General features: G+C 47.0%; 1 protein-coding gene across 2 annotated transcripts in view; it reads right to left on the reverse strand.

Moving 5' to 3' along the window:
- The window catches only part of PRKCB (protein kinase C beta), a gene marked incomplete at its 3' end in the record, with an annotated part of 192,908 nt that overhangs the window by 132,362 nt on the left and 41,624 nt on the right, over window positions 1-18,922 (reverse strand). For both annotated transcript variants that reach the window (XM_081338042.1, XM_081338041.1), the window contains exon 3: window positions 1,129-1,211. In XM_081338042.1, the coding sequence (XP_081194168.1) occupies window positions 1,129-1,211 (83 nt within the window). The remainder of the gene's footprint in view (window positions 1-1,128; window positions 1,212-18,922) is intronic.

An 18,922-nucleotide genomic window follows, 5' to 3' on the forward strand; every position in this document is an offset into this window, starting at 1 on the left:
AAAAATGGGAGCATTTGGCTCCAGACTTACTTTTCATTTCCTCCTAAACTTTCAGGATTCTGAATGTTTAATTTTCCTTTTTGACAAGTTTTGCAATTGTGCACTTTCCAATTCAGCTTGAGCAGTCCTCTTTCGTTGCTCCCACAAACGGGTTGCCAAGAGCACTCCTGGATCAAACCATCCATTGCACCAATTTTCTTGGCCAAATTCTGCAGCCCCCTCCCCAGCATGGCAGGTGGGTTCCAGGGGCAGGAAAATGGCCCCTGAGCAGAGAGGATCCATTTGGCATGAAAAGTGGACTCTGCCTTTGAGCCTGGTGTGTACTAAAAACAGTATTTTAAAAACCAAACCCAGAATACAGAAAGTATATCTGGGGAAGCCAAACTGCGAATGGGCTAAAGGGGCTGGGGGCAAAAAACCCACTATGGTGCCCATGGCCATACGATCAAAGCCTCCCCCCCCATCTTTTACACATCAGGGCTACCCTCCCTCTGCAGACACCCCTGTAAATTAAGAAAAATGTTCCGTGGGAGTGCTGAGATTCACTAGATGTCCTGATTCCAGACAGGCCTTCATTCTGTTCTCCAGGCTTAGTTTTTCCTTCTTTTTTGCAGATGGATTTGGGCTAACCCCCTTCCCCCTCAAACACACACACACACACACACACACACACACACACAGAGAGAGAGAGAGAGAGAGAGAGAGAGAGAGAGAGAGAGAGAGAGAGAGAGAGAGAGAGAGAGAGAGAGAGAGAGAGAGTTCAAGGCACTTGAATGGAATTAAGGACACCAGCTGCAAAAGCTGTTCAAGGACTGAACATTCAAGTCTGTAGTGAACTTTCCTCCTGTTCAAATCAAACCACACAAAATGTGCAATTTTGATATATTTTTTTTAGATCTCCAAATGAAGCCAACTGGCTTTACCCACGTACATTCTGCCTTTAGGTCATGTAAATCACATGCCCACCTTCCCTCCCCCAGGGAGCGTGCCCCCAAAGCACCCCCTGAGCATTCCCAGCGGGGAGTGGACTCAGGGTCTCAACCACAACCCCAGGCTGGCTCTTTTGGTGTTGCCCATCAACTGTCCCCTCCCTCCGTCATTCCGGCCAGCTCTGCTGAGTTTACTCACGTCGGAGGCAGGACCCTTGTCGGCCCCTGGGCAGGAGAAGGTAACAAACTCATGGCACCTCTTGTGGACAACGAAGCAACAAACTGCAACGAGAAAAGTGAGGATGCAGGTTAATCGGGGGCTCGTGGCAAAGGGAGAAGGGGTCTTCAGTCTGGCCAAGGGATAATCCTTGGGGTACCCCATGTGATCCCTGCCAAGTTGCTTACTGCACTTCCTGCACCCCACATCCTGATTTTGCATTTAAGGTGGATTTGTAAGGCAGAAGTAATTTGTTTTCCTGTCTTTAAAAAAAAATAAGCTGAATTTGTTTAATTTAAGAATGTAACAAGATTACCCCTCAATTTTATGTGGACTCTGTGTGCGTGTATGTGTGTAAAAACAGACCTTGCAAGATTTTTCTCCACAAAATTCATGAAGAATTTTGCAGAGAAAATCATTCAGCTATGTGAATTAGCAGCGAGCAAAGCCAGGCTCTGCAGGGTCTTTGCTAACTCTAGTGACTATGGCCCACAGCCAGGATGGATGGGAACTGTAATCCAAAACATTTGGAGATTGAGCAAAGGGGTCCAAAGGATGCAATTAGATCAAGTTGTTTGTTTATCTGCTACTCTAATCCAAACAACGGTCTTAGCAGATTCATTTTAATCTAGACTCAGCCCTTTGTGCCCCGGACCAATAACAGAACAAGAGGCAGAGGCTGATCTTTATGTTTATCCAGGGGTCCCCAAACTTATCTATTTATTTATTTATTTATTTATTATTTTTATTCCATTTATATCCCGCCCTTCTCCGAAGACTCAGGGCGGCTTACAAACTTAGCAGTAGCCTTCATTCTATGTATATGCCTGTTTATTAGGGCTTTCACACACACACCCCAAGCGGCATTATTACAAAGTCAGCTTAATTGCCCCCAACAATCTGGGTCCTCGTTTTACCTACCTCGGAAGGATGGAAGGCTGAGTCAACCTTTATTTATCAACTTTATATGACACCCCCCCCATCCTACAGAAGGTGACTCTTGGTAACATGTAATAAAACAATATATTATAAAACCACTTTTATAAATGTTATAAAATATCTTGTAAAACCACTAGACGTTTAAGCAATTATACCTAAATGAAAACAAGATCGCAAGAGGGCTAAAACCAGAGTGTTGTATACATGGTGCAGCCAACGGGGGCAGCCGGAACTGTAGGAGATCATTGGCTGAGGAGGAGATGCAGATGAAAATGGATATACCGGAAAGATGGAGTAACAAATGGGCTTGGCTCTCCCAGTTCAAAGCTGTAAAAATCCTTCCTGCAAATGCCAAAATTGGCACAGCTGGCCCTACCTGGGGCCAAGGGCTGCCCTCCAGATGTCTGCAAAGGACTAGCAGAGTCACCCGGGGCAGATTGGGTGCACGTGATCATCTCAGCAATCGATGGATGGATCGGTCAGGCCATTCTTGCCACCAGTCTGACTGTGGTGAAAGGAAGCCATTCCAAGGGAGTTCCAGCTGCACCCAGCCCTTAGGAGTCCCCGGCTGCAGCCTAAACGGTCCGATTGGCCTGCAAACTTTGCTGGGCAGGCACAAGGAGGCCAAAGTGCGCAACAGAGAGGCCACCTGGCACTGCATCTGCTCCTGCTACCCCTGGACTTGCTGGCAAGCAAGAGGCCAACAGGAAGAGAGGGGAGAGCATGTCAGACGGTAGCAGGTCACCACTGCACAGCGTCCACACCAAGAGCAGGCCTGCATGACAGCCTTTACATGTGATGCAAATCAAAAGAACACGTATGGCAGCTTAGAGATTTTGCTGTGTTTCATGTAAGGAAGGAGTGACAGAGGAGGAATACAGATTTGCCCGATTCACACATCTCTGACTGGACAGTGACTGACACTCTACCAATATATGCGCTATATGTAAGAGAACACTGCATATCTACAGAAATGCACATGATCCAAGATAAAATCTCTCCAGAATGTATATGAGTCCATATAAAAGGGGAAAAAAGTGACATTACCATAGGTGTATATTACAGGCCACCCAATCAATCAGAAGAAATAGATGAACTCTTTGCCAACCAGTTAACAAATGTATGTATGTATGAACTTGTTAAAGACTGTATGATAAAGTGGGCTCAGAATTTTCAAGAAGTTATTACAATGGATACTTGGGAAAAGATCTGGGTTAGAAATGTAAAATTTACACAGGCCCAGAATTTAAGAGAGAATTTTTATAAAATGTTTTATAGGTGGAATTTAGATCCAAAAAAATTAGCAAGTATGTATCCGAACTGCCAGCCCAAATGTTGGAGGTGTGGCTGTGAGGATGCAACGTATTTTCATATATGGTGGACTTGTAAAAGGGTTAAAGATTTTTGGATTAAAATTTGGTGGAATTTGCAAAAAATATTCAAGAAAAGGATAAAGTTTTGTCCGCAACTGTTTTTATTGGGTATTATCACAGATACTACCGTTGTGGACACTAAGTTGATGTTGAATTTAATTACGGCAGCGAGACTTCTAGTAGCGCAATATTGGAAGAAGGAAGAACTGCTGACTATAGAAGAATGGACTTTAAAAGTTTCCAACTTGGCGGAAATGGCAAAGATCTCAGCGTATTTGAAAGACCAATCGCAACAGAGATACATTGTGGAGTGGAGAAGATGGATTGATTATATCCAGAATAAATATGGGACTAAAAAGTTTCATTTAGCATTTGAATAAGTAGCGGATATAATGTTTAACTAGCTTGTAGTCATTTTACTAAGAGTTAAAGTGCGATAGAATTTAATATTTTATAGTTGTTTGCATATTCTAGATTTTGTTTGTTTGTATTTTTATACCCTGTATTTTGCTCTGGGAAGTCGGGGAGGGGGGAGGGGAGGGTTGGGGGGGTTGGGGAGAGGGGAGGGGGAGGGGGGGTTGTATTCAAAAATGTATTGTAAAACTTTTCAATAAAAAAAAAACAAATGTATGTAGAAAGCACACCACAGTAGTATTGGTAGACTTCAACTATCCAGATGTCAACTGGGTGACAAACTCTGCAGTGAGTGGGAGATCAAACAGATTCTTAACCAACCTAGCCGACAACTTTGTCATCCAAAAGATGGAGGAGGAAACTAGACGTAAAGCCATACTGGACTTAATTCTAACTAAGAGAGAAGAAGTGACAGAGGGAGTTGAAGTTGCCCGAACTTTGGGCGAAAGTGACCACGTCATACTGGAATTTAATATAATGCAAACACTAGCAACAGAAAACAATACAACCGGTGTCTTGAACTTCAAAAGAGCTGACTTTAACAAACTCAGAGAGAACCTAGGAAAGATCCTATGGATGAAAATCCTAAAGGGGAAAACAATCCAAGAATTGTGGAAAACTCTGAAAAATGTGAAAGCCCAGACCAGTACAGTACTACTGAAAAAGAAGAACAAGAAATTCAAGAAGAAACCAGCATGGCTGCACAAAGATCTCTCTGACAAACTGAAAGACAAAAAGGACAAATACAAAAAATAGAAAGCTAAAGCTGATTATCAGCAGACAGCCAGAACATGCAAAGATGAAATCAGGAAAGCAAAGGCTCAGAACGAACAAAGACAGAAATCATGGATAATTTAAAAAAAGTTTATTCCAACATATTAACAACAACAAAAAAAATTCAAGGAAACTGTAGGTCCACTAAAGAGAGAAGAAGGAAATAGCAGGCAACAGGGAGAAAGCAGAGCTGTTTAACTCATTCTTTCATCAGTCTTCACACAAAAAGAAATTATAGTCCAACATACAAAAAAAAACTACTGCAAAAAACAAACTAGAAACAAAAATTAAAATAAGCAAGAGAATGGTAAGAGGACACCTATCCGACCTTGATGAATATAAATCACCGGGGCCTGACAGATTACATCCCAGAGTTCTGAAGGAGCTGGCAGACGTTATCTCAGAACCCTTGCACCACATCTTTCAAAAAACCTGCAGCACCGGGGAAGTACCTGAGGATTGGAAAAGGGCTGATGTGGTTCCCATCTTCAAGAAAGGGGAAAAAACAAACAGACCCAGGAAACTACGGACCAATCAGTTTAACATCAATACCGGGGAAGATCCTAGAAAAGATAATCAAAAAACAGATCTGCGAACAACTAGAAGCAAACAAAGTTATAACTAGTAGCCAGCATGGGTTTGTTAAAAACAGATCTTGAGGGAGGGATGATCACTTAAATATGAGGCAGCAGTGTGCGCAGCAGCCAAAAAAGTTAATACAATCCTTGGTTGCATAAACAGAGGCATAGAATCAAAATCACGTAGAATAGAATAGAATAGAATAGAATAGAATAGAATAGAATAGAATAGAATAGAATAGAATAGAATAGAATAGAATAGAATAGAATAGAATAGAATAGAATAGAATAGAATAGAATAGAATAGAATAGAATAGAATAGAATAGAAGCTGGAAGGGACCTTGAAGGTCTTCTAGTCCAGCCCCCTGCTTAAGCAGGAGAACTATACCATCTCAGACAAGTGACTGTCTAGTCTCTTCTTAAAAACCTCCAGTGATGGAGCCCTCATGATTTCTGGTGGCAAGCTGTTCCACTGGTTAATTGTTCTCACTGTCAGGAAGTTTCTCCTTAATTCTAGGTTGCTTCTCTTACCAAGGAGTAGGTTGTGGTTTACCTTGTCAAATGCCTTACTGAAATCTAGGTATACTATGTCCACTGCGTTTCGCTAGTCTACTAGTTTCGTCATTTTATCGAAGAATGAGATGAGATTGGTCTGGCATGATCTGTTTTTAATAAACCCGTGCTGGCTGACTTTGTTTGCTTCCAGTTCTTTGCAGATCTGTTTTTTGATTATCTTTTCTAGGATCTTCCCCGGTATTGATGTTAAACTGATTGGTCTGTAGTTTCCTGGGTCTGTTTTTCCCCCCCTTTCTTGAAGATGGGGACCACATCAGCCCTTTTCCAATCCTCAGGTACTTCCCCGGTGCTGCAGGATTTTTGAAAGATGTGGTGCAGTGGTTCTGAGATAACATCTGCCAGCTCCTTCAGAACTCTGGGATGTAATCCGTCAGGCCCCGGTGATTTATATTCATCAAGGTCGGATAGGTGTCCTCTTACCATTCTCTTGCTTATTTTAATTTTTGTTTCTAGTTTGTTTTTTGCAGTAGTTTTTTTCTGTATGTTGGACTATAATTTCTTTTTGTGTGAAGACTGATGAAAGAATGAGTTAAGCAGCTCTGCTTTCTCTCTACTGCCTGTTACTTCCTTGCCATCTTCCAGTCCTCAGGTACTTACTTCCCCGGTGCTGCAGGGTTTATGAAAGATGTGGTGCAACCATTCTGAGATAACATCTGCCAACTCCTTCAGTACTCTGGGATGTAATCTGTTGGGTCCTGGTGATTTATATTCATCAAGGTCAGATAGGTGTTCTCTTACCATTTTCTTGCTTAGTTTGTCTTTTGCAGTGGGTTGTTGTTGTTGTTGTTGTTTTGTATGTTGGGCTGTTTCTCTTTGTGTGAAGACTGATGCAAAGTATGAGAATACAACATCCAGTTTTGGTCACCACATTACAAAAAAGATGTTGAGACTTTGGAAAAAGTGCAAAGAAGAGCAAGTAAGATGATTAAAAGCCTGGAGACTAAAACAAATGAAGAACAATTGCAAATTTGGGTTTGGCTGGTCTACAGAAAAGAAGGACTAGGGGGGATAGATAGCAGTTTTCCAGTATTTGAGAGGTTGCCACAAAGAGGAGGGGGGTCAATTTATTTTCCAAAGCACCAGAGGGCAGGACAAGAATCAACAGATAGAAACTAATCTAGGAGAGAAGCAGCCTGGAACTAAGGAGAGACTTCCTAATAGTGAGGACAATTAACCAGCCTTCAGAAATTGTAGGTGCTTCATCACTGGAGGTTTTTAAGAAAAGACTGGACAGCCACTTGTCTGAAATGGTACGGGGTCTCCTGCTTGAGCAGAGTGTTGGACTTGAAGACCTCCAGCTCTATTCTGATTGATCTTGGATAAATGACTGTGTTCCTTTCCTTCTCAATTTCTCAAAGAGAAAGGCTGCCTGCTTTACTGACCCCCCTTCCTCCTCGTGAGCTGAGCCTGCCCTTCTCCGCTTGGCCAAGCTGCCCTAGCCTGCCTTGGGGTCCCATTTTGGGAGGTTTTCATGGCTTGCTAACATCAATTACCTTTGCTAAAGTATCAGCTGCCTTAGAAGTCTGGGTGCCTTCGGGGGATGAAAAGGATGTTTAAAAAATCATCTTCCTCTAGTGGCTCATCAAGTAAAGATGCCACAAGGAAGCAGCTACTGGGTGGATTGCATCGGCACGCACACACGCACACACACACACAAGCACACACACGCAAACACAAATACACATTGTTTTTAAGACCTTCGCTCCCAAATGTTTTTTACTTTGGCAAGTCTTGGAAATATGTCAGTTTTGATTCTACCAGGGTGTCTTATCAATTCCATTTACACTGTTCTGTTTTATTTATTGATGGTTTACATCTATGTAAATCTATGTAACAAGCAGCTTTTCCAAGCAGAATTTGTTCCAAACAGAGAACAGGTGAGTTGAAATGGGGAATGAGTCCCTGTATTTTCTCATCATTGTGCAAAGGGCGCTAAAACTGAGGAAGCAAATTTCCTCTGTGTTAAAATGCAGGATCCCCTCCCTCCTTTGCGCTACTATTTTTAAAAAACGAAAGCAAAGAAAAGGAGGGAGGCCACTGAGCTGAGTTTCCAGGTTTTCTCCCTTACACAGTCATGAGTGCAGCTTGTCCCCCCCAATCACCCGGGGTATCCAGAGGCAGAAACAAAGGAGGAAGGGAAGCAAGGAGAGGTTCCCGAGAGACGGCCTGTAAACAGGGCACCTCCCCATTCCCAGCTGAGAGCTGGGAGAGCTGTCAGACCCTGGGAGAGCCATGTCTCTCGTGGTGGGAGATCCTCTGTTCTCTGCAGAAGAGAGGAAGAGAGGAGAGCAGCCCACTGCAGGACACAGCGGAATGTCTTCTGACAAGGAGACTACCTACGTTGCCCCATTTACCAATTGGGAGAGGGGGGCTGATGCAAGGGGAGACCCCGGAGGGAAGGAAGCTGTTTGGGGGAGGGGCAGCAGCTGGGATGCTTCTGCCTGGGCAAAGCTGTAGAGCCGAGGGTGAACCTCAGATGGAAAGTCCATGCAGGAATCCTCTGGCTGCCAAGGAATGAGGGGGCTTGTTGGAGGTGCAACAAGAATGGTGCCCCACTCAGACCCACCTGCTTGCAACGGCCTGGCATTCTAGTCTCGATCTAGTCAGGGTATGTATTACTCTGCCACGGAGGCAGGCCGTGTTTTTCTCAGACAGGTTCATGTTCTTTTGAATTGCACACCTACCATGTGGAACTGAGGGAATGGGCTCTCTGCGGCCCTCTCTCGGCTGAAATCCTAGCCCATCAACACTGTAGGCCAAGGGTTTCCAATCTTGGCAACTTTAAAATCTGTGGGCTTCAACTCCCAGAATTCCCCAGCCTCAATTCTGGGAATTCAGGTCCACACATCTTCAAGATGTGCCAAGATTGGGAACACTCCGCCAGGAATTATCCGAAACCAAAGACAAGATACAGAAGGATGAAAGAAACAATGTAATTGACAAAATCAACTGTAACCATTGCAACCAATTCTATGTGGGACAAACATCACATCAATTGAAAACCAGAATCCACGAACACCATTTGGCAGCCACAATTCCTATCCCTAATCTCTACCCGCACTGACACCGAACAGCACCAATTTGATTGGAGCAACACGAGAATCATCGGCCACCTGCCACGCTTGCGAGTTCATCGGAGCCTGGCACTCCACAAGCAGTTCCATCAATGGACACATTGACTCACCACCAGCCTACGAACCCCTCAGGATCCAAATCAACTGCACAGCCAAGCAGAGATGGCACCGACCCCCAACCATCCCACGCAAGTGCCCCCAACCAGCAGTTCAGCTCCCAATGACCCTCAGTTGACATGACCTCCCCATCACAGGGTCTATCGCAAGACCCTCACCTGACGTGACCCTCACTTGACATGGCCTCTCCATCACAAGACCTACTGACCACACAAAGAAGAAAACCAACACTGACATCCCTTAAACTCTGCTGAATATGTTACCTAGCCTGGTAACGAAACATTCAGAAACCAACCCACAAGCTCGGAGAATGAACTTCCGCCCTCTTTGGGAACTCCTGCTAGAGGCTCCAGTAATCCTGGGATGTCAGGCTGGGTGTAATTGCGAGAGATGAACAAGTTCTTTATGGTCAGAGCTATGAACGGGACCGTTAGGATGAAATGCAGTTCACACATTCATGCATTTTGACTGCCTGAGATACACAGGTCAAAAGATCCTCTGGTGGCCTCCAGAGGATCGTGCAGCTTTCACCAGAATGACAAAAATGTCCGCCCATTGCAGGTGTGTCTGCGGTGTTGCTCAAAAAGACAAAAGGGGTGGAGTTTGGGATGTGACACGGCTGCTTTTAGCAGCCTGATCCCCTGGTCCACTGTTGGGAACATCCTGATGAGAAGCCTCTATGTCAGTGGTGGGACTCAAATATGTGAACGACCGGTTCTCTGTGTGGATGCTGCTTCCGGAAGTCTGTTCTGGGTCTGGGCAGCAAAAAATTAGCTACCGGTTCTGCCAAAGTGGTGCGAACCGGCTGAATTCCACCACTGCTCTATATATTCTTTTCCTTCCCTTGTTTTTCTTTCTCCACTGTTTGTTCTGTTTAGTTAAATAAGAGGATTGCTTTAATAAAATGTGTTCTTTCAAAAGGAAAATAGCAGGCAAAATTGAAAAGGTTTTTTTGCTGCAGGAATCAGATCATCCATCTCCAATTCTGGATCCCCAATGAACATCTAAGCTCTACAGACCTTGGCTTCCGCTTGGGGTTAAAGGCAAAACCAGCACCTCTCCTGAGGTCTAGTTATGTCCTAAAGTGGTTTCAACTCTCATGGTAATTACAGGAAGAACCCCAAAAATATATTAGAAATTGTTTGGAAGGGGATGTAGTCTGCTGCTGTTAAGTATATAAACAGATGGCAGATTTATCTGTTGCACATAAAAAACAGGCAGAGCTTCACTCACTGTCATGGACACCGTCTTGGCTTTTTTGACCATGCCCTGTGGATGCCCCATTGGGGATCCAGGAAAGCTGTGGTTGTTTCCACCCAATGGCAAAGAATTTTATCCCTGGGAGGGACCTTCTCCTTCCCGGAGACGCTGCTTCAGAGAACCTGCGTTATTTGGATATCTATTTCATCTCTTTCAAGGCTGGTGTTTTGCTTTTCGCTTTTTGCAGAACCACTTCCTGTTTTCAACAGACCATCTCAAGTTTGCCTTTGGGAAAAAGCAGCCGCCCACAAGACCAGCAGGTGCTTCCTTTGGCTCACCCAGCCACGACCCGTGCCTAGCGGTGCCCCGAGACCGCTGCAGCCAGCATGGCATCAACGGGCAGGCAGAAAAGGGAGGCAGGCAGGGGATCCACACCCAGCCACAGTCCCCGCCTGGCTCAGCAGGAGTCCACCAGGCAGCCCAGAACAAAGGCCTTGCCAAGTGACACAGCTAACCCTGGAGCAGAGGCCAAGCGCTGCCCACAATCTCTGAATTCATGCCTAAAAAAGAAGGGTGAAATCCAAAATAAACTCAGACTGATTCAGTTGTTGGCCAGTTAGCAGAAGGCAATGTGGTTCACACTGACAAATGCATTTACACTCCTGGAAACGCCTGGGGCACACTCACCCGACCACTGATGGTGTTTTACTGCAGGAGATGCCATGGGGGGGGGGGCAGGAAAGCAGCAGGCTGGCAGGGAAAAGGACCAGAAGGAGGGCAAAATAAGGTGGAAAAGATGGGAACTGGGAAGAAGTGGAAGCCTTTCAAAGGGAGGTTTCTGCCAAGGAGAACTTCCCTCTCCGTCTCACTCTGGCAAAGTCCTGCCTACATTTTCTGGGTTAACCATGCGACACAAGAGAGCTTTGCAAACTAAGATTATTATTAATCAAGTTTAATGTGCACTCACCTCTCCGCTGCATCCAGTGGAGCTAATGAGTAGGTTTAAGGCTGTTGCTTAAATGATATTTAGAGGCATATAATAACAATAGACATATCTCCACTCCTCCCATTGGATACCTCATCCCCTTCCCCCTTCTCATCCCTGTTTGTATCTGTGTTATGTACATAAGAGTGATAAGGCTAGAGGAACCCAAGGGCCCTGGGCCCTTGGGGACTGTCCACAGGGCTTGTGTCCAGCGGCACTAGAACGCTCTGAGTGATTGATCGATTGGCTGCTAATGCGAATTCTCGCCTGTTGTTCCCTCTGTCCCTGCTTTTAATCCCTTTCTGCCAGTTAACTGCTTGTGCCTGTTTGCAGATGTTTCATAAACAAACATCAGGCTTTATTATTTTTTAGTTGAGCTGAGTGTCGTGGGTGCTTGTTCTGATCTGGATGGAGTACGCTGGGCATAAATTAAGCTGGAAAGTACCCCCAGTAATTTTCCAACCCACCCCCACCCCCTGCTTAGAAGTTTCCACACTAGAACATAGCCACTCTTTTTCTCCACAGGCGCACCGCACCCACGTGCTCACAGCTGCAGCTCTGCAGAATGCACTGTGGTCCCAAGGCTAAGATGTGCTTTTGCAGGTAAAGGTTGAACCTCACACCTAAGGGGGGGGGGGGGGCGTGAGCTACAAGCAGGCTGCCACGCATCAGCACTCCCTCACACCAGACAGAGAGATTTTTCAGAATTTCACAGTTCAACAAAGTGGAGAGCAAATGTTGACAACACAGATAGTCTTTATAGAAAGTGCTAGGGGGAGCACAGCAGATTAGGGGATTCTGGGAGTTGAAGTCCACCCTCTTCAATTGGCCAAGGATGAGACACTCAGCTCTGGAATGTTGAAGGGAATTTCACAGAGGGCAGCTTTGCCCAGCCCTGTAATCCAAAAACCTTAACCTGAAAATCCTACTAAGGGATGAAAGGGGGGTGGGGTGGGGTCCTGATATTGGGGCCTCAAGAGCAGGGAAGACCCCTTCCAAAGAGCCCCCCTCCATACAGCCCTGCCACTTTCATCTTGCCTGGTGCCCCCCCCCAAGGAAGATCTTCAGTTCCTGGCCCTCCTTTGCCAATATCCCGATGGGGAATGTGGCCTCTGCCACTTAGCTCCTTCTTATACATCTGTGTAGCCCCAAGGACGGGGCAGGATTCTCATTCAGATCAAAACAGTAGAGCAGATCTCCATTTCCAAGTCACCTGGCCCATTTTCTCCAGGCCCAGAGGGAGGACTCGCCCCTCAGAGGCTGTGCAGGAGCCAAAGGGAGCTTTTGGTACGAAGCCAAAGGGCACCGAAGGGCCACAGGTGCAGCCCAGCAGGCTGGAGGGAAGCAGGCGGTTCAGCTGGGCTCTGGGCAGACCTGGAGGGAGCTGCAGAGTTGGTCGTCTGGAGAAGACCCGGCAGCGGAAGCCGTTCTTTACCCCACCCTACTTGGCTGGACCCTGGGCACAGAGCTGCCTGCTACCTTGCATGAGGCCAGGGCAGCTGGTCCACCTTGCCACCAGTCCTCTTCCTGCCCAGTTGTAGCTTCCCGAGCAGGAGACCTCAGCCAGCCTTCTCTGCCTGCCAAGAGAAGGACAAGGGCCCTTCGTGGGGAAGCAGGGCACCTTGCCGCATTTTGCAAATTCTTTGCCCCCCCCCCTTTAAAAAGTTCAAGGAGGTTGAAAGGCTTGGCGGACAAGTGGAGGGTGAAGAGAACTGGGATGCCTCCAGACAAAGTCCTCACTGTGTAATCCTCCAGCCTGATTCATCAAATGTCACCACCGTCCATCTGGACACTTCCCGCCTCCCATTTTTCCAGGGCTTCATCTGTCTTCTTTATTTCTTGTTTCCACAAAAAAGAAAATCTTTCAGGAGAAAAAGATGGCATGCTGCACACTTTGTTTGGACTGCCGAGGGTGATGTCCTCCTTGTGGAAGCTCCCCCAAATGTTATTTTCTGCAAGCTGAACAGACCGGAACAGCTGATGCCACCCACCCACCCACCCCCAGGCCTGCCAAAGGGGTCCCCTCTCCTTCCTTCAACCCCATTTTGCTGCTGTCGATGGGCAGGACCAGGACCAGGACCACACCCTTGAAAAAGTCGCTTCCACCAGCGAATGACATGCAATCCAAGAAAAGCTTCCGATTCTCCATATTGATCTGATGTCCTATTTAAGAGGAATCTGGACATTGCAGCAGAGGTTGCTCTGCCTCTTTCTGGGCTGTGGGACCAGCTGCTGTGCTGGTGCTGCTGTTTTCCAGCCCTCCTGACAGATCCTGCAAGCAGCTCCCAGACTCTGGACTAGTTGCCGGTATAAAGCCGAAGGGCAGAGAGGCAGCAGGGGTGGGGGGGATGGGGGGGACAAGTAAGGCTCTCATTCTCCCCCCTGCCAGAATTTCTGCAGCATCTCAGAGGTGGGGCTGGCAGAGGGTCAGGCAATGGGTCAACCTGATGTCCCCAAAGGACCTGGGAAGCCCACTTCATGGAAAGGAACCCCCACCCCTCTTCCCTTGTTGCTCCCCTGGAGGAGAAGCCACAGGAGACCGGCCAGGTCTGCTCACACTGCCGGGCCCAGGGGTCTCCAGAGAAGCATCCCCCCCCAAGAGATCAGCCGAACAGAGGGCACCTGCTCGAGAGAATTGTGGGCTTTGAGTGGGCTGCTGCTTTTGCAGCGTCTTGGGGGAGCTTTGTTGCAGCCTGAAGAGGGGGAGCTGGAGGGGGGGGACTGTTGCCATTTCTGAGCAAGGAACGGCAGGCTATGGCTGCAGTCCAAAGAGGCTACTTTCCAGTTCTGACACGCCTCTCTCCTCTGGGGTATTTCTGAATCAGAACAAGAAGACCCCCATGAAACGGCTAGGAATGATTTGGGGATGTGGCAAGCCATTTTTCATTCATTTGGCCTCTTCTAACAGCCACAAACCTGTTGATTGCTCATCAATCTTGGAGACAGGAGAGTTTCAAAAACGTGTAATCTATTCTGATTTCAGAATGAAAGAAAGATGACCCTTGTCCCCTGCAGTCCTGCTGGACTATAAATCTCGCCATCCCAGCCGTGTCCAGCTGCCCAGGAGAGGCTGGCTGCCTCCCCCCACTCTTTGCCCATCTCTGCTGTCCAACGAATTGGCAGCAGCCCCTCCCCAGCTTCAGCCAAGAGCAGGACCCCGGGCCTTCTTGCCCCTGCCCGGCCGCCTTCTTAAAAACCTCCAGTGATGGTACGTATACCTACCAAGCATTCCACTGGTCTGTCAGGAAATTTTTCCTTAGTTCTAGGTTGCTCTCTCCTTGATTAGTTTCCATTTATATTTATATCCTTTATATTTATTTCCTACCTTTATTATGTTTACAAATTACTCAAGGTGAGAAACATAAGTAATATGTCATGGTTCCGGTAGATGAGACCAATTAAAAGAACTTCAAAGCAAGGAATTCTTCCTCAAATAACATTTTTATTTGGCTACAAAAGAACCGCGCATACAAAAGGTGAACCCAAGACTAAATTTCCCTCCCCTTGTTTGCAAAGTTACAACTTGCAATTCCCACCCCAATTAGGTGTCATAAATCACATTCACCAATTAGTAGAAAAGGGGGGGGTGGGACTCCTCCCAGCTCTCCAGCCCACCCAAATGCTACCAGTGATGACCTTGGTTCCCATACATGAAATTGTTTTGGCTAACTCAGAACTACAGCCCCCACCCTCATTCTTTCTAAATATGTGGCAACCGAAAATGAAGTGAAAATGGCTTCAGTTCAGGTCGTTGCAGTGTTGACATAATACTCTTTCCTCCTTCCATTTTCCCCACAACCACCACCCTTAGGTGGGTTGGGCAGAAGGGGGGGGGACTGGCACAAGGTCGCCCAGCTGGCTTTCATGACTAAGGCAGGGACTCACCGTCTCCCACTTTCAAGCTTAACAACTACAGCAAACTGGCTTTTATGATTAATTATCCTTGCCTCTATTTTAAATGTTATATTCAATTTATGTTTAATATGTTTTTTATGTTTATAATATTTTATTTGTACATGGCCTAGAGCTCCTCTATGAGGGAGATGGGCAGTTTCTAAGTATGTTAAATAAAATAAATAACTTCTCTTGAAGTTTTTAAAAACCTATAATGGCAGCTATTAAAGTACCAGAAAAGAATTTAAACTCTACTCCCAAAAGCCCACACAAAAATGGCTATTAGACAGCCGGACCATTAAAGACTATAGATATTCTGGACCACTGGCCATTCAGAATCATAAAAGAGCATCTGAATTTGGCCCAGGAACCAACAGGCCACCAATCTAAGCTCCTTTTCATTGTAATTCTGGGGTCCTTTGAGCAAGCCTGGTTGGACCAATTAAAACCCGGGCTGCCAATTTCTCTACCAGCAGAAGCTTTTCCAGTTATTCCAAATACAAGCCACGTTTAAGTCACCCCAAATCCAGCCTGGCAGGTGGCTGGGCCGGATCCCTTTGAACCTGCGCTACAGATAACTGGTTGGTTGTATAAGAATCACTACTCATCCACAGGAAGATGGAGAATCTATAGACAGCTGTATTTCCAGGCAGCTAGTAATGAAATCTCCGAATTCAAATGTAGTGTTTCTGAAGCTTAGCAACTTTAAGATGTGTAGACTTCAGCTCCAAGAATTCCACAGCTGGCAATACATCTTAAAGTTGCTAAGGTTCGGAAACACTGCTGTAATATTGGATCTTCTTAAGCACACAGCCAAAGCGTTTGATCAGAGCAATCAACTCCTGTCTTTCCAACATAACAAGACAGTTACTCGACTGAAGAACTGGAGCCTTTGGGCCGTAGGAACTTCTGGAACCGTTCTTATTTTGAAGCGGTCCATAAATTGGTCTCTCCCTCGTGCATAACTCTTTAAAAATGCCTAACTCTTTAAAAATTGTACTGTGGCTGTCCTCTGCTCTTCTGACCCGGCCTCTCCCCCATGCCATCATGTTTCTCCTGGGTTAATTATCCACTTTTGCACATTTAATCCTTAAGTCACCCTCTCCTTTTATGCTACAAAGAATGGAGTGGGAACCAGCAATGGGTATGTGTGTGTGTGTGTCTTTATTTACACTTTTGTAGCAACTGGCAACTCAATGGGGAGGTGAGGAAAGGTGTGCCTCCGCCCTTTTCAGTCCTTCAGCATGTTGCCTTTGAAAAAGACAATAGGGCTGCAATGGGCAAGGTGCACTTCCTTGGTCTCTCCTGCCAAGGCTGTGTTCATTAGCCACAGAGCAGGTGCCCCAGGTTAAGGTGTGTGGGAGGGCAACCAGTTCCTTAAACAATCAGCCTTGGCATTTGCTCCCCCCATGGCTCCAGCAGTTTCTGCCCTTTGCAGAATTTTGCATCTATGCAATTTCTCCACAAAAGGTGGCCGGCTGGCATGTTTTCTTTATGCCACACTCCTCATCTGCAAACAGCCTTTTGCAAAGCAGTGCCAAGGCACAATGCACCTTCAGTTGTGGGCCCATTTACCCCTGCAGGAGATTTTAAATTGCACAGGAGCTGGGCAACGAACTGTCACTTTTAAGCCTTTGCCAAGGAAAGCGGGTGGAGTCCTCAAATGGGGGACAGCGGACCTAACGCAGCCAGCCCAGGCCTCCCCCAGCCCAGAACTGAGGAGAGTGGGATGCAGCGATCAGCCCCCCCACCCCCAGATCCCTGAAGGGGAAACCACATCATCAAGGAAGAGGATGGTATTTCAGATTCAGAAATTCTTTCAAGGATTGACTAGAGGAGAGCAAAAAGGGGTGGGGGCACAGAAATAGGGAGGGGGGAGTCAGATTCTGCACAGCGTCTGCATTTCAGGGAAGGCAAAATCCACAAGATTTTGGTCCTCCAGAGACCCCAATTCATTTCTCGCCCCCCTCCTCCAGGTAACTGATGCTGCCAGCCTGCCAGCTGCTTCTACAAAGCGGGGGGAGGAGAAGAATTATCTCCAACAGCAGAGGCAGAGACGGCTGCCGTGTGGGCAAGAACCCTGACCGCCATGGACCCCGCACTGCAGCACCGCATTGGCCTCCAGCCCCCACGGCAGGGCCGCTTTCGCCAAGGAGAACCGATTCACCCACTGCGCTCATCCTAACTAGGGGTGCGGAGGGCTCCCCGGGTACAAGCCGTGGGGACCCAGAGATGCTCTTTGTCTGAGGTGTCCGCCACCTGGGAATGGTCTTGCAACAAAGTCTGACTGGCACCAATTCCGGTGTCTTCTCCTAGAGTGGCCAAGTCAGATTTTCCGCAGACCGGATGGTGGCATCCCTGGATTCTTGATTGGCCCCAGCACATTCGACAATGTCCTTATGCTGTATTGTTGAGTTTAGGGTTTGATTCTTATTTTGTTGTTTTAATTGTTTATTGTTTTAGTTGTTTATTGCAAATTGGTGGAGATCAGTATAACAGAATTGGAAGGGAATTTGGAGATCTCCTAGTCCAGGGGTAGACAACCTTGGCTCTTTTATGACTCGTGGACTTCAACTCCCAGAATTCCTGAGCCAGCTGCGCTGGCTCAGGAATTCTGGGAGTTGAAGTCCACGAGTCATAAAAGAGCCAAGGTTGCCTACCCCTGTCCTAGTCCAACTCCCTGCTCAAACAGGAGACCCTATACTATTTCAGACCAGAAGATTGTCTAACATTTTAAATCAGAAAATGCAGCCTTTTGGAAAATGGCACTTAGCACTTAGACTTATATACCTCTTCAGAGTGCTTTACAGCCCCCTCTAAGCAGTTTACAGAATCAGCGTATTGCCCTGAACAATCTGGGTCCTTGTTTTACTGACACTGGAAGGACGAAAGGCTGAGTCAGTCTTGAGCTGGTCAGGATCGAACGCCTGACTGTGGGCAGAGTTAACCTGCAATATTGCATTCTAACCACTGCGCCCATCACCGGTTTTATAACCAGGGAACTGAGGACTCTTGAACTCATTGGGGTCGGCTGCCCTGCTGGTCTTGGGGAGGATTTTGTTGTTGTTGTTTTGTTTTCAGGCAACTCCAGATGGTGCCATCATAGAAGGAAATGGGGCCAGAAATGACCCCTGGAGCCCACAGCTGACCCTTTAATGTTAGCAGATGTTCTGCAAGTACAGGCTTCCCACTTCTCCCTGACTGCTCTCCACAAGAGAAGTGAACGCCTCCCCCCAATTGATCAGCAGGAAAGGAGGAGCCCTTAAACTGGTAGGAGATCCGCCCTGCTGCTCTTCGGAGGCCCCCCCCACACACACCTCCCAGCGCACCACTGGATTTCTCTAACAAAGTTAGAAAGAGGAAACTCAGAAGCCCCTTTGTCACTATCGCCACCAGCGAAAGAGTCGGAGGCCCTTCGAAGGAAGTTCCTCTAACTGTTATCAAGGGCTATTTTAACCCACAAGGTTTCCGATGCTTCTGTGCAGGGCGTTATTTCTTCCTTCAAGGGAGGGGCAAATTTGCCCCCCCCCAACTAGGAGACCAGAAAAGCAACCATTTGGGAAGGGGGCTGGCCATGCCCAGCCCCCGATGGACCCTTCACAAAGGCCCCTGTGGCCTCCTGCACCAAACCCCAGGATCTTTCTCCACCCTTGTGCCACAGAGACCCAGAGGCCCAGGCACCACCCGCTCCCCAGCTGGTCCTTGCAAGTCACTCTGGCTCCCACGTGGCCCAGAGGCAGGCCCAGACAAGCATTCGGACCAGGATGAGAGCCCCTTCTGTATCATCTGAAAAGCCTTTGCCTTCCCTCTCTCCTTTGACGCTCCTTGTTCTGCCCCTGCCGCAGCACCCT

The sequence above is a fragment of the Vipera berus genome (genome assembly GCF_964194415.1).
Source record: "Vipera berus genome assembly, chromosome: 13".
Classification (NCBI taxonomy): domain Eukaryota; kingdom Metazoa; phylum Chordata; class Lepidosauria; order Squamata; family Viperidae; genus Vipera; species Vipera berus.